Source organism: Panicum virgatum, unplaced genomic scaffold (genome assembly GCF_016808335.1).
Source record: "Panicum virgatum strain AP13 unplaced genomic scaffold, P.virgatum_v5 scaffold_1805, whole genome shotgun sequence".
In the NCBI taxonomy this organism is placed as follows: domain Eukaryota; kingdom Viridiplantae; phylum Streptophyta; class Magnoliopsida; order Poales; family Poaceae; genus Panicum; species Panicum virgatum.
The window spans coordinates 2,235-17,500 of NW_024376277.1; the positions used below are offsets into that span (position 1 = coordinate 2,235).

Consider the following 15,266-nt stretch of genomic DNA (forward strand, 5'->3'; position numbering starts at 1 on the left):
AATTGCAACGTATGGAAGAACGAGATGCCTTACATCCACAACAGCGAGATAATGGACGACAATACTTAAGTCCTGCCAGCTATACTCTTAGCAAGGAAGAGAAAGAAACCATGTTTGACTGCTTGAGCAGTATAAAGGTTCCATCTGGATACTCATCCAATATAAAAGGAATCTTAAATTTGGCAGAGAAGAAATTTACAAATCTCAAGTCCCATGACTGCCATGTGCTTATGACTGAACTTCTTCCGGTTGTGCTGCGGGGGATTCTGCCTGATAACGTCCGGTTAACCATCGTGAAGATATGTGCCTTCCTCAACGCAGTTTCTCAGAAGATAATTGACCCGGAGAATTTGATAAAGCTGCAAAACGATGTGGTGCAATGTCTTGTTGGCTTTGAGCTGATATTTCCACCATCTTTCTTCAACATCATGACACATCTTCTAGTGCACCTTGTCAAAGAGATTGATATTCTCGGACCAGTATTTCTACACAACATGTTCCCATTCGAAAGGTTCATGGGGGTACTCAAGAAATGTGTTCGTAATAGAGCTCGTCCAGAAGGAAGCATCGCCAGTGCCTACGGAACTGAGGAGGTCATTGACTTTTGTGTTGACTTTATTGATGACCTTAAACTGATTGGAGTCCCTGAATCGCGATATGAGGGGAGACTAACTGGAAAGGGTACATTAGGAAAGAAATCTTATGTCTGCACAGATGATTTCTCATTCAAGAAAGCGCATTATACGGTTCTTCAACAATCATCCTTGGTTGACCCATATATCGAGGAACACAAGAAAATTCTTCTCTCCAATTTCCCGGAAAAGTCTGAGGCATGGATTACACGTGAGCACATGAACACTTTCTGTAGCTGGTTGCGGAAGCATCTAATGCATAACATGGATATAAGTGAACAACTGTTCTTATTGGCTAGGGGACCATCTTGGAATATCTTAACATACCAAGGGTACGAGATAAATGGAAACACATTTTATACGATAGCCCAAGATAAAAAGAGTACCAACCAAAACAGCGGTGTTCGTATGGATGCCACGGACAATAATGGAAAAAAAGACACATATTACGGCTACATTGAAGAGATATGGGAGCTGGATTACGGTCCCAATTTCAAGGTGCCTCTATTTCGTTGCCAATGGGTTAAGCTATCTGGAGGAGGGGTAACAAAAGATGAGTATGGGATGACAATAGTTGATCTCAACAATCTTGGGTATAGAGACGAGCCATTTGTCCTAGCCCAGGATGTCGCTCAGGTTTTCTACATTAAGGACATGTCCAGCAAGCCAAAGAAGGGGATCAACAAGCAAAAGGATGAGCCTAAGCGACACATAGTTCTATCAGGAAAGAGAAACATCGTTGGAGTGGAGGACAAGACAGACTTTTCAGAAGAATATAATAATTTTGTTGCCATTCCACCTTTCGAAGTAAATGCTGATCCATGCATCCTGCTAGCCAATGATGATGCTCCATACTTGCGCCGTGATCATAATCAAGGGACATTTGTGAAGAGAAAGTCTGTTACCGCTAATCCTTCATGTACTTGAATCATTTTATATTATTGTATAAAAACATAATCGCAATTCGAATACTTTTATTATATATGTACTGTACAATTATATTTTATGTATTATTTATATTATTTTATATATTTTTCACTTAATTACTAGACTCAATTATAATTTTCATTCAATAATGGATTACTCAACTAATTTTATTTATTTCATGAAATTACATTCACATTAACACACTATACTCTTTCACTAACACACACAATCTCACTAACACACACTATCTCTCAAACTCACACACTACTCATTAATATCATGAAATTGCTTAATTTTATCTAAAATTCACTTTTTAAACGTTAATATCGTGATAGAATCCACTTTCTATCGAAAAGCAACAGTTTGAAAAAAAATTTCACCTAATATATTTTTGCATGGTCAAAATAACAAATATGATTTCAAAAAAGTTAGATATTTCATTGACCCAATCACTTGAATGAAAATTAATTATTTTTGTTGCGTGTATCAAGTTTATATAGAGATAAGAAATTTTGTTCCATAATTTTTGGAATCATAATTTTATTAACTGAAATAACAAATGAAAGCCAATTTTAAAAGAGAAGTTAAAAGAAACAAAAACAAACATAACATTAGGCGGGAACGAGGGAAAACGGGCCCCTTTTGTCCCGGGTGGTAGATCCACCCGGGACTAAAGGTGGGCCGCGGGCTGGGAATTTTCCCGGCCCGCCCAAAAACCCCTTTTGTCCCGGGTGAAGCCACCACCCGGGACAAAAGGTCCTTTTGTCCCGGGTGGTGGTTTCACCCGGGACAAAAGGGGGGGCCTTTTGTCCCGGGTGAAGCCACCACCCGGGACAAAAGGTCATTTTGTCCCGGGTGGTGGCTTCACCCGGGACAAAAGGCCCCCCCCCATATATTTCCTAGCTTCCTCCCTCCTTCGCCCTTCCTCCCTCCCGCGCCGTCCGTTCCCCTGCTCCCCCCCACCGCTCGAGCTCCCCGAGCACCGCCGCCGTCGACGTTGCCGCCCAGAGCCCCGCCGCGCGAGCCCACGTCACCGAGCGCCGTCGTCCCTGCGAGCGCCGCCCCCGGCCTCCACTCCGCGCGCACGCCCTCGTCGGCGGCCTCCACTGCACGCCGCCGCGCCGCCGCCCTGTTGTGTGGGTATTCTTCGATCTGTTCTTTTACAGATCGGGAGTTCGTGATGTCCTCATCTAGTGGATACTTCTGTCTTACTACACATGCCGATCTGTGATGTCCTCATCTAGAATTTGTCTCATACTCTTATGGTGTCACTTGACAGTGTTACCTACTCTAGCACTTCGCCTGCTCTATCAATGTCGGCTGTATTTTGTTATAGGAGAAAGTCTCGGTAGATTTTGACCCTTAATTCATCATTATATATTCTTAGTTGCTAGTTACAGAATCTTCATCATTAAATTCCTTTGATTTGAGTATGAATATAGTGATGTAACTTTTGTGCACTAAATATATATGTATATAATTTGACTAATTATTGGTCAAAAAATTGGTAAAGTTTGGTAATCGAAATACGTCTTACAACCGAGCCCTAACCTTTAATTGATGATAATTTCCTTTTTGACAACAGATATTATAATTTCTACTCAACAAATGATTCAAATTAAAATTGAGAATCTTTTGGCTTGGACTTAACAAAAAAGTGATAAAAAACCACATGTCAATAAGAACATAAGACCCCGATGACTCTCTTGCGCTGCACGTAGATTGAAAGATCTTAGAATTTTGTGGCAAACTAAATGGACCACCTAAAATATCATGTGGACAGGGCCAAACTTGATGGAAGCACCCCATCCATCACAATTACCTGCAGCCAAGTAGTCATTAGATAGTGACACTTATATCTAGATGTGATCTTCCAGAAAGAAAATCAAACAAAAAAATCATATAGGAAAAAAACTATACTTATTTTGACATGGAGAGAGTATAATTAGTATTGCTTTAATTAGATGAATCTCATTACAAGCTAAAACTACATTCTTTGTGGGACAAAATTTGGATGCAAAAAACTATACTTATTTTGACATGGAGAGAGTATCATATATGGACCCAATTCAATAAAGCCTAGCAAGGAAGCCCCCAATGCAAAAGAATCATTCTCTCCGTCTCTGCTCATAGCTCGCCCTGAGCCCACGTCCCCCCCGGCTCCGCGTTCGCCCCAGTGCGCCTCCGGCCCTCGGCTTTGAGCCCTTCGCCTTCGGCCCTCGGCCCTCCGCCTATCCCTAGCCGCAAATTTCTGGAGTGGATTATTTAGATAATTTTTAAGGGTTTTATTTGTATTCATATTTTAGTTACGATGGACCCGCGACACACAGACGCGGAAGACGAACAGTTCCTGTTGAATATGATTGGCGAAGGTCAAGGAGATGTCGCTGAACAAGCTGATGATGGCAGCAATACCGACATATATTTGAATATGTCCGGTGATGGAATTGAGGCACCATCTATTCAGGATGACGCTGCTGCTGAACAAAGTGCTAATGTACATATCAAAACTATACTTATTTGTAGTGACAATCATATTTTCATCTGAATCTATATGAATACTATGAATGTTTTTTTTATAGCCGTCTGGATCATCGTCGCAGCAGAAAAAGACGAAGCGAGGCCCAACAAAAAAACTGGAAGGGCGGTTCATTATAACGGAAGTTGGTCCAGATGGCGAACCGATCGCTCCAGAAGCTGCCGCCAAAAAATTCATAAGACAATCCGGATGTATTGTCAGGGACCACATCCCGATCAGCTTTAGGCTCTGGAAAGCTTCCAATCCAAGCGAGGAACGGGATGCGGTACCCGAAAGAGAAAAAGAATGGTGCTGGCGGGAGCTTAAGAAAAACTTCACGGTTCCAGCTGAATCCGAAGAGATATGCAAGCGCTGGACCCTGAGTAAGATGGCCGAACAACTGCGATCATTCAAGAAAATTTTGACGAAGAAATATATCAAGACCGGGACCACACCCGTATTTACCGGCGAGCTCGAAAAGCTCAGGGGTCACTGGGATGCATTTGTGGAATACAAGTCTTCAGAGCTTGGGCTTCAGAAGGTGCAGAAGGCCAAAGACAACGCCTCGAAGAAAGTGTACCATCACACTCTAGGCCAAGGAGGCTACAAGCTTGCAGTACCCAAATGGGAGAAGATGGAGCAGGATCTGCTTGACAGAGGCATCCGACCTGCGACCATGAACTGGCCTGAAAGGTCAAGGACCTGGTTTTATGGTCACGGGGGAAGCTTGGACCCATTGACTGGTGACTGCATCTATGGGCCAAACATCCAGCGAGCAGCCCAGAGACTACAGGAGGCCATACAAGCAGCGGCCGAGGGAACATTCCAGCCGGATAGAGAGAGGGACGAGCTGACTTACGCCCTTGGGAATCCAGAGCATCCGGGCCGCACAAGAGGCAAAGGCGTGGTTCCGTGGAAGTATGGGTTCAGGGAATACATTGATTCATATAGAAGCCGGCAAAGAAGAAAGAATGATGAGCGGGAGCACCTGCGAAGGCTAGAGGAACGGCTCATGTCACACGATCAAAGACTGGAGGAAGAGGTTCAACGCCAAGTGGCCGTAGCAATGAGCCAGCAACAGCAAGCGCAAACGTTGCCTCCAGAGCCTAGTGTCGCAGCCGATCACCTGTCTCAGCGGAAAAGCAGCTGCGCTTCCACAGACGTCGCCGCTGCCGAGCCCACGGGGATCCAGGCCGCAGTTGAAGCGTCGGCCCCGCAGCGATTTCCAGTGGATGAGATCACCCACCGGACACCTTGTGACCTGCAGACTGCCGTTAAGAACTTAATGTTCACTGTTGCGTACGGTACCGCCATGCCAACCGAACCAGGCGACGTGTACCACGAGCAGCAAATTCCGCCTAGATACACAAGAGTTGGCGTGGAGCAGGTGTGCCAGGGTTGGGAGACGCTCGAGCTTGATATTCCTGGAGGCGATGGGGAGAGGACACTAGCAGAAGCCATTCATGGCTACATCCTATGGGATAAGCGCTACATTGTCCTAAAGTCGGATGATCAAACACCAAGACCGGCATCTCAGCATGCCTCTCCAAGACCGGCATCTCCGCAAAACTCCCCAAGGGCAGCACTGTCTCGGCAAGGTTCACCGGCACATTCTCCATCACCATCATCTCATGCGCCGATGAACACTCAAGCGTCACCGTCGCCTCCATGGTCACCCCCTCCGCCGCCGGCAAAGAAGCAGAAACGGCCGCCGGCAAAGAAGGTAGCTGCACCGGCTAGGGAGCCTCCAAAGAAGAAGGAAAAGAAGAAGAAAACCAAGGAGGCTCCTATTAAACCCTGGGACATGAGCCTTGAAGAATGCGATCGGATAACTCAAGAAAGAGTTAAAGAGCACTTCAAGCCGAAGCCGAAGCCGGAGCCCGAGAAAGTGATAAATCCGATAGATTTGAAATTTTTTAAGGGAATGTGCGAATCAAATAAGAGAAAATTCATTCCGAGAGACTCCCCTTCAGACTACGAACGCACAATTATCAAAACTACTGAGAAAAAGAAGAGACAATCAAAGTCGTCGTCGTCCGACGTTCCACAGCTCGGAGCCCAAAAGAAACAATCAATAGAGCCTCTCATAGTGGGACAGACGACGCAAGAACAAGACTTTGTTACATTTCTGAAAGAATCAAACCTGACGGCCGCTCAGATTGCAGGGGGAGAAGATATTCCAAAGGCCGATGTGGTCGTCAAATGGACGTTTGAGATCGGCAAAACTCTTGTACCCCCCGAAGTAGTGTCTGTGCTTCCAACGCAAATGTATAAGCTGCACCAGCACTACATGCGTGCGATGGCCGATTGCATCTTCATGCAGGGCGCAAAGATTAAAGATGACGATTTCTTACGGGGGGAGGCCATTATATGGATAAACTGGGAAGAAATTTACCAACTATTCCATCAGAAGGCCCTCGACATCTCTATGGTCGGCTTGTGGGTTCTGTAAGTATTTTACTGTCCTTACGTATTGTTTTGCATGATCTCAACATACTGATCTCTTGATTTATTCGGTATCATGTAGAATGGAGATACATACTTGCAGAAGAAAGGGATACTCTCACCTCGGCTTCATCGACCCAATTACTTGTAATTGGAGGCTTCTACGGGACAATCCCGATGACATATTCCAAAACTTGTTCAAGTACATAAGCGTTCATCACAACAAGCAAATGATATTGTTTCCTTACAACTTTGCGTGAGTGATTCCTTCCGTCTAACTCTTTCTATTCTATAATCGAATTGTTTAAACCTTAACTACCAAGAACTGCCTCCGTATAATCTTGCAGTGAACACTTTGTCCTAATTGTCATAATTCCCGAGAAGAGCCTACTCGTGGTTATGGACTCATTGAGGAGACCTCCAGAACAATACGAAAATCTTCTTAACATGATGAAAAAGTAATTCTACCACTACTCCGTCCATGACCGATAATTTGAATCACTTTGTTACTTGACTATAATTGTTCTAATCATGCACAGGGTTTGGAAAGAATTCGCTAAAAATCATCCAGGCAAATTTGACAAGGAATTGAAGATCAAGACAGATTTTCCGGTACGCGCTTGGATGATTCGTTGCACGATTCATTAGTTTTATTATATATTCATGTAAATACCTGATAATTTCTTCTCTCTTAAAGTGTATGAGGCAGAAACCAGGCACTGTATTGTGCGCATACTATGTATGCGAGAACATCCATGGTCTGGTAGGTCCTCCAAAGGGCTGGACAGATTGGGAGGAGGAAGTAAGTAAAAAAACTTGTTAATATTTGAACTCGTATTTTAATTAGTCGAAATTAATTATCCCCTTTTTCCATAGGTCGGGGAGATGCGCGATAAACTCATACCGGAGGAAAAGGTTATGGCGATTCAAGAACAATTCTCCGGATTTATTGTTGAGCAAGTCCTCGATCCAAAAGGCGAATTCTACTATGATGGAATATCTAATATTGACAATCACAGTAAATATGACAATATACGCGTATATATGTAATTAAGAACGAATATAACTATGTAAATATATATGTGTGTCTATGTATTAAATTTCTATTTATGAGTATGTATGTATGTATTAAATTTCCAAAAGGCAAATTCTACTATGTAATTAAGAACGAATATACCTATGCAAATATGATGGAGTATGTATGTATTATATATATAAGCACTCCAATAATATATATGTGTATATATATATATTTATATAATATTGGTCCTAGACATTTTCATATGTAAAGGAATTCACATGTATAGATATGTGTATACATATATATATAAGTGAATTAATTTATATATGAAAACTATCTAGGACAAATATTATATAAGTAACTATATATATGTATATATTAGTGGAGATCATACACACTGAATTCCAATACATAAGTTTAATTGAAATGCAAAAGTATAATTGAAATAGAAAAAGAATTGAGAAAAGAAAAACATGAAAAAAAAAGAGACCTTTTGTCCCGGTTGGTAACACCAACCGGGACAAAAGGGTGCGCCAGCCACGTGGGCGCTGGCTGCACCTTTTGTCCCGGTTGGTGTTACCAACCGGGACAAAAGGTCCTCTTTTGTCCCGGTTGCCACAACCGGGACAAAAGGGCACCCCCTTTTGTCCCGGACAGGCGTTCCCGGTTGGGAAACCGGGACAACAGCGGTTTCCCAACCGGGACAAATCAACGTTTTTGTAGTAGTGCCTTCATCATATCTCTAATGTATAACTTGTAATGCTTGATGCAAATTTGATGAGCTGTCGTGGTTTCTTGTTCTCTAATGCACAGTGGTGTTTATGAACAGTATTAAATCATTGAAATGTTGTTTATTGTGAAAATTGAGCTAGAATAATTGCTAGTTGAAGAATTATCAATACCGGCCCACAATGCGGACCAACAGTGATAATGACTATATCACCACCATCCCGTAGAAGGAACCAACGATGATAACACCATGTTCACCGCTGAAAACCGACAGTTATCGCCGATATTTCACTACTCACTACTACAAAAACAGATTAACCGCGACCTTTGAAAACCACCTCGGAGGTGGATAGAAATTCCAACTGCGACTCCTTTTTCTCCTCTCTCTCTCTCTCTCTCTCTCTACCCCCTCCCACTCTCCCTTTTTACTCCCTCCATCTCCCTTGCTCCCTCCAGCCGCCCCTCCCCTACTCCCTCCCGCCGACGAGCCGCGGAGCCACGGAGTCCCCTATCCTGCCCCCTCCCGCCGGCAAGCCGCAAGGTCGCGCCGCCCCCTCCTTGCTCCCTCCATGCACGCCATGCACATGACATGGCGGGCGGTGGCGCGTGCCTGGCACATGGCTCCCACTGGCGACAAGGTTGGCCGAAGGAGAGGCAAGGAGACGCAGCGACCAGTAGGCCCAGTCAATGACTGTGCGCGCGGCGGTGCGACCCAAGGCAGCGCGGGCCCAGCTCACGGTGACCAGCTTGGAAGCACAACTAGGGAGGTGGAGAAGCTCACGCTGGACCCATTCTTGGCGTCTGTTCGGGTGGAGGACGGCTAGAAGGGGGACGTCGACGGTGGGGGTGGAGGTCTAGGCAGGCTGTAATGGTGGCCGATGGGGAAAGTTCAATTTCGTTCCTGGGGAAGCTCGAGTGAGGGGCGGTGGAGTGAGAGAGGAGGTTCGGGTGGGGCTGGCATGGCTACCTGCTGAAGCAATCGAGCTGCGGCGGTCAAGGATGGCCGGAGTGGGTGATTTCAGCGGTTCTACTTGAGCTCTAGCACCGGTGTCTGGAGGAAGAAGAACGAGAGAGAGGAGGAGGAGGAGGAGGAGGAGGAGAGCAACGGCTGCCCGCAAGCTCGAGGCTGCAGGGAGGCCAGAGCCAGGCGAGCACGGGGCGGTAGCGATGTATATCCGAGGCTGATGGCAAACTCGTCGATCCCCACTGGGAATAGCGGAGCTCTGTTCGTCCCAACGAGAGCGGAGGGCGTAACGTCCCTCGGTGCGGGACTTTTTACGCTAAACCGATACGGGAGGAGGCGGTAGCGTTCCCTGATGCAAACAGCCTAACGGCCGACCGGCCAGCCTGGTAGCCTCTGCAGCCTCGGATATACATCGCTCAGGCTACAATTCTTACATAGCTGCATGCTGCATGGGCCAGGCTGTCGCTGGTCCGGGGAGGCCGAAATCACCATGACCGAGTGACAGGTAAGGAGGGGCCTCCTATTTCTTCTTTTGTTTTCTATTCTTTTTTCCTCTGTGTTTTTTCCTCTTTTTATTCCGTTATTACTAGTTTCTTTTTCTTTGCTTATTTTCCCCTTTAAGCTACATTCTTTCTTCTATTCATTTCATAAATCTTTTCAACCTACTTTTATTTTCTTCTTTTTTCTCTTATTTAATTATTTAACTTTTCATACATTCTTCGAGTGTATATTTTTATCTATTTTATAATTCATGTCATTTATTTTTATTTCTTTATAATAGTATATACATAAATTCATAATCGATTGTTTGGATAACGAAAATTTAGTAATCCCTTGAAATAAAAGATTACTATCTCTTCATACATTATATTTCTTCTAATAATGAAAAAAATTACTTTTAGTACATTTAGAATTTTTCAAATGATCAAATTTTATTATTTTACAATATATTTATTTAACAATTTAATATTATAAATTGTTTGCATGAGAAGTATGTGTAAGTTTTTCAGATTTAATAGAAAGTGATATTTAATGTATACTAATTTGTTTATATTGTATATTTATAATTGATGTGTGAAATTATTTATTTCATTTATATGCTTACTTGTTTAACATGTGTATTTATGCTTATAAGAATTATTTCTTGTGATGTAGACATATTTGTTTTATGTAAAATTATTTTTCTATGTGTAACTAATTTGTTCGCAGTGTCTAATCATTTGTTATCTTTTATAGATTACATTGTTCGGTGATATTGATTCATTTATTCGCGATATTTATTTCTATTATTTATCCTATAGAATTAATTGTTCATGATGTTTAACATTTTATTCGTAGTACATTATTATTTGTACGTCTTGTTTCACTTTTTGTTCATAGTAATAATTATTTATTTCCTGTTGTTAAAATATTTGTTCCCAGTAGCCAGAATTAAATATTTAATATTTACAGTACACTTTTTTAAAATATCGTGCAAACATAGGCATGTGGTCCTTTTTTGAAAATCTTGGCATAAGAAAGACAACGGTGCAAACTAAATATAGTTTGGATGCTTGATTTAGTACTTATTGCTTTTTAAAATTTTGAATTTGCATGCATATTGGACATTTCACACGGCATGCATATAATCTTTCCATGTGTAGCATTGACTTTTGGAAATCGTTGGTATCAGTAATGGGCTAGCCTAAAACACCATCTGCATGTACGTTCATTCCGCTTCCGGCGATGGTTCCTAAAATCATCGCCTATAACGATGCATAATCGCGCCCCTCCAAACGTGCTCACGTCAAGACCATCAAACTAATTATGTATGAATCTTAAAGTGGAATATGTTTTTTTAGTATAGTGCAACGCAGACGCTCACAACATGCACGCACACTCACCCCTATGAACACACGTACGCAAACCCTACCCCTATGAGCAACTCCGAAGGACTGGACTGGTAGATTTGGAGATTCCCGAAGTCACCATTGGCGGCGTCTGGTTATCGACGGGAACGTCGCTCAGGATTTTCCTGCGTTATGTCTTAAAGTGTAATATGTGTAAGTAAATTTCTTGCACAAAATAAATTTCTCCCTCGGCCCAACTCAAGCCTTAGAGGCCCAGCCCATGGTTCACAGCAGGCAACTTCAGCCTTATCAGGGGTCCTCCGCCAGAGCCGCCGCACTTCCCTACCTGCCTCTGCCGCCGTCGCTCGCCGCCATGGATCTCGACCCCGGCGGCGCCTCGCCCGACCCCTTTGGCTGCGGCGCCCTCCACCTCGTATGCGAATACTGCGGCTCCGCCGATGACTACAGCGCCGACGACGCTGAAGAGGGGATGTTCACGTGCCGCCGGTGCTATGCCGTGCACGCCACGCAGGCAACCGCCGCCGACCCGCACGACTTCCCCGCCACAGGCAGCATCTCCGTCCGCCGCGTCGCCACCCAGCCCACCGCCAAGCTCACCACCCCCACACCCGCGCCCTACCCGAGGACCCCTCACGCCCCCGCCCCAGCTGCCGCCCCCGCCGGGACTGGGTTCGACGACTTCCGGGAGCCGAGCGAGCCGCGGGATTTTGCGCCCAGCGCCGGGGCGTGGGGGAAGCCCGAGGATCTGGGGGCGCGGGTGCGCTGGCGCTACGTGAGGGGCCTCCAGGTCATTCTGCAGCGGCAGCTGGAGGTGCTGGTGGAGCGCCACCAGGTGGGCGCGCTCGTATGTGGCGTCGCTGGATCCATCTGGGTGCGGTGGGTCGCTGCATCCAAGGTGTTCGACAATATGTGGGCGCACCAGGTGCTCGCGGACCACAGCAAGCGTTCTGGTGGTGGAGGTGATTATTAGCCCTCCATGCTCGCCCTTGTCTTGGTAATCATGGTTTCCCTTGGAAGAACAGAACAAATTCTTCTCTTGTTTGCAGATGGTAGTATCTTTCCGCATCAAAAAGACAGGCGCAGGGTTGAGTTTGCCTTTCTGCGCTCACTGAGAACGTTGCTGCCCGTTTACTCGACACTGGCAGTTTGTTTCTTGGCCTGTCATATTGCCCGTGAGGCCATCCTACCTAGTGACATTTACAGATGGGCAATGGAATCCAAAATTCCTTATCTGGCAGTGTTTACTGACGTAGACAGGCTCCTTGGGAGCTCACTGTACCAGCAACGCTGCCCTTTGGATGCAAGGCAGCTGTTCAGGCCGGTGCAAGTTATTGGAGCATGGCAACTAGAAGCTGCTGCTGGATCCATAGCACAAAGAATAGGCTTGAGACTTCCTTCAGTTAACTTTTATGCAATTGCATATCGTTGTTTGAAGGACTTGGCACTGCCTGTAGATAAAATCCTTCCCCACGCCTGCCGGATTTATGAGTGGGCAATGCCTGCAGAACTATGGTTGTCCAGTAATCCTGCTAGAGTCCCTACACGGGTTTGTGTGATGGCTATACTAGTAGTGACTCTACGAATTTTGTATAACATCAACGGTCAAGGCATATGGGAGGTGAGTTTGCCACATAGATTCCCTTTCCCTACGTCATTTAAGTTATTTGATAAATGCAAATGGACTGAAGCTGTATTTCTTTCAGAAGATTTGTGAGGAAAGAAGAAACACAGGTGGATCTGATCCTGATGAAAATTTACCAACTTTCACGATTCTCGATGACAGTAACAGAGAGGAGTTTGGGTTGAGAGAACTGTTGTGTGCTATTGCAGCTGCCTATGATAAAATAAATGTTGTGCACGGTAAATTTGAACAGCCTTTGGCTCTTTGCCTTATGTCTCCATTAGCTTTATCTTCAAGTACTTGTGTTTGTCCGTGTCATGCTTATGTTGATAATAGTTAATCTATATTCAACATGCTATACTAAATTAAGTACAAAGGTCATTTGCATATTTCATGGACTTAAAGGTCTTGTTCTCATTCCTGCCTGGAAGTGAAAAAGCTAATATGAGTTAACAGCACATGTGGGTTCCTGATTTCCTGTGCATCATTCTGTGTCTTAAATGTTCATGAACGTTCCGGACTACTCAAATGTTACTCCTTTGGTAATGCCTTAATGTAGTACAATTGTTGTCTACAGATATGCTTGTGCTTCCAAACACTAACAGGGCAAACTGATGGAGAACATCGGACCACTTTGGCATGTGCTTCAATTAAGACAAAGTTTTCCTTTTCCTTTTTTCCCGATAGATGGTGTCGAGTTATTTCGTTTCATCACTGAAATGGAAAGTAGTAGATTTTTCTATAATTTCTGCCAGCTACAGAAAGATGATATTTTAACTTTGCAAAGTCAATAAGATGTTATATTGACCATGTGAAATTATTTTCATTTAATCTATTATAAGAATTATATGAGCGTGATATTATGTAAAGAAGAGTTGGTCCTCATATCATTTTGTATGCCAGTTATAATCTATTGATTTATTGGGTCTATGGTTGACACTTTTGCAGCTTGTGGAAGTGCTTAATGGTAGGCCACTGACTTGATGTTTCTAATTTTACAGACTACTCAAGTGACCTCCGTTCTTATCTCAAATACTGCAATGAAGTTATTTTTACTGGGCTTACATGTTCAACGGAAGAGGAGAATCTCATAGAGATCTTTCGGGATATGTACAAGGCCAGGGAGGTAATGCACTCTGCTTGGCAATGTTGTCACCTAGTTTCCTTTTGCACGAGGTGCCAAAAATACCATAATATGTAACTTGAAGACTGCGCATTACATATCAATTCTTTCCCTTCTCATATTCTGGAGCAGTTCTTTCTCTATGTAAATTTTTTAATGACTTAATGTGGATTGCAGCACATCAACCAGCTTGTATTATGCCAAACATGCCATCATAAGGTTTTCTAGAAAATCTATAGTAGTCAAGACAGTCTACAGATAAGCTTGATCTTGAACCTTGAATGTTTTCTCTGGGGTGGGGGTCTTCATGTTGATTTTTTATGGCTGAGCGGTTATTTTGGTAGCATCATTCTAAGTTTTTTGCAAAAATTTGTTCCCAACTACGAAATATTTAGATGTTTATGATGTTACATTTCAGGATGACAATCCAAAAGAGCATATAAAATCCCAGTCTCAAGATATTGAAGAAATGACAATTACAGATGGAGTGAAAAAGCGCTCCCGGGATGGAACATTTATTGAAGCAAGTTGCATTTCTTCATCTTCAGGTGATGATGCACTGCAAATCATCAAGTCAGAGATGCAAGATCATGGATTTCATTATATGCCGCCTAGGAAGCCAAGGAAATCTGATGGTTATCTTCGTTACAGGAGGCGGAGACTAAGTGGTGGCTTTGTTTGTGTTGCGCATGCTGATTACTACATGTTGCTACGAGCTTTTGCAAAGCTTGCAGAAGTTAATGTTTGTATCATGCATATCAGTGTGTTAAATCTTGAGAAGAGACTTGCATGTATTGAGGATCGAATTAAAAGAAGCTTGAACACCTTACAGAACCTCTCTAGCCAACCAAAATATGAGCTAAGGCCTGTATCCGATTGAAGTTCTTGATTGAGTGTCATACTCTGCCAACATAGTACGTTTCTGCTCCAATTTTTTTAAATAGAATTTAACATGAGGGTTTTGGCCTTGGTAGTTCTACTGCTTTTATTATTAAAACATTTGATTTCATTCATTTTACCACTGCAGGAATACCATGTGATTTTTGGTCAGTTAGAGCTTACTATCTGAATGTATTTCAGGTACTGATGGCAAACAAACGAAGAAAACCTCTATTTCTTTTTCTGGCAAAGCATGTAATCTCATTGTTTAACTGTGGTTTGAAAGGATGATTAGCTATATACCTCAGCAAAACAAGTTTTTTTTTTCAGCGAGTAAACAAGGGCTTGTTGCTGTGGCCTGTGGGCATTGGTTTGCAAGCTGAGCACACTAAGGACATGGCAGATTGTGGGTCTTTATTTGCTAAAGCAATCTGTAGGATTAAGTGCCAAACCAAAACTTTGCCTGCTTTTGAATTAGCATAACTATCACTACCGGAAACCGCGAGTTCGCTGTGTGCCTCAAGGTTTGTTGTGTGCTATTCATCGGGCACACGGCG

General features: G+C 43.6%; 1 protein-coding gene across 5 annotated transcripts; it reads left to right on the forward strand.

Annotated features, from left to right (window-relative positions):
- The first annotated feature begins 11,330 nt into the window (after nucleotides 1-11,330).
- On the forward strand, nucleotides 11,331-15,082 carry LOC120694023 (TATA box-binding protein-associated factor RNA polymerase I subunit B-like). Of its 5 annotated transcripts, none has more exons than XM_039977204.1 (6): nucleotides 11,331-12,045; nucleotides 12,133-12,704; nucleotides 12,790-12,946; nucleotides 13,709-13,833; nucleotides 14,249-14,744; nucleotides 14,911-15,068. In XM_039977204.1, the coding sequence occupies exons 1-5, from the start codon at nucleotides 11,346-11,348 to the stop codon at nucleotides 14,708-14,710; spliced, it is 2,016 nt and encodes a 671-aa protein (XP_039833138.1). In that variant the 5' UTR covers nucleotides 11,331-11,345; the 3' UTR covers nucleotides 14,711-14,744; nucleotides 14,911-15,068. The 5 variants fall into 5 exon arrangements, with proteins under 5 accessions (XP_039833138.1, XP_039833140.1, XP_039833142.1 ...); XM_039977206.1 differs by having other exon boundaries at nucleotides 12,793-12,946; XM_039977208.1 differs by lacking the exon at nucleotides 14,911-15,068 and having other exon boundaries at nucleotides 12,793-12,946; nucleotides 14,249-14,378; nucleotides 14,482-14,717.
- The last annotated feature ends 184 nt before the right edge of the window (nucleotides 15,083-15,266 follow it).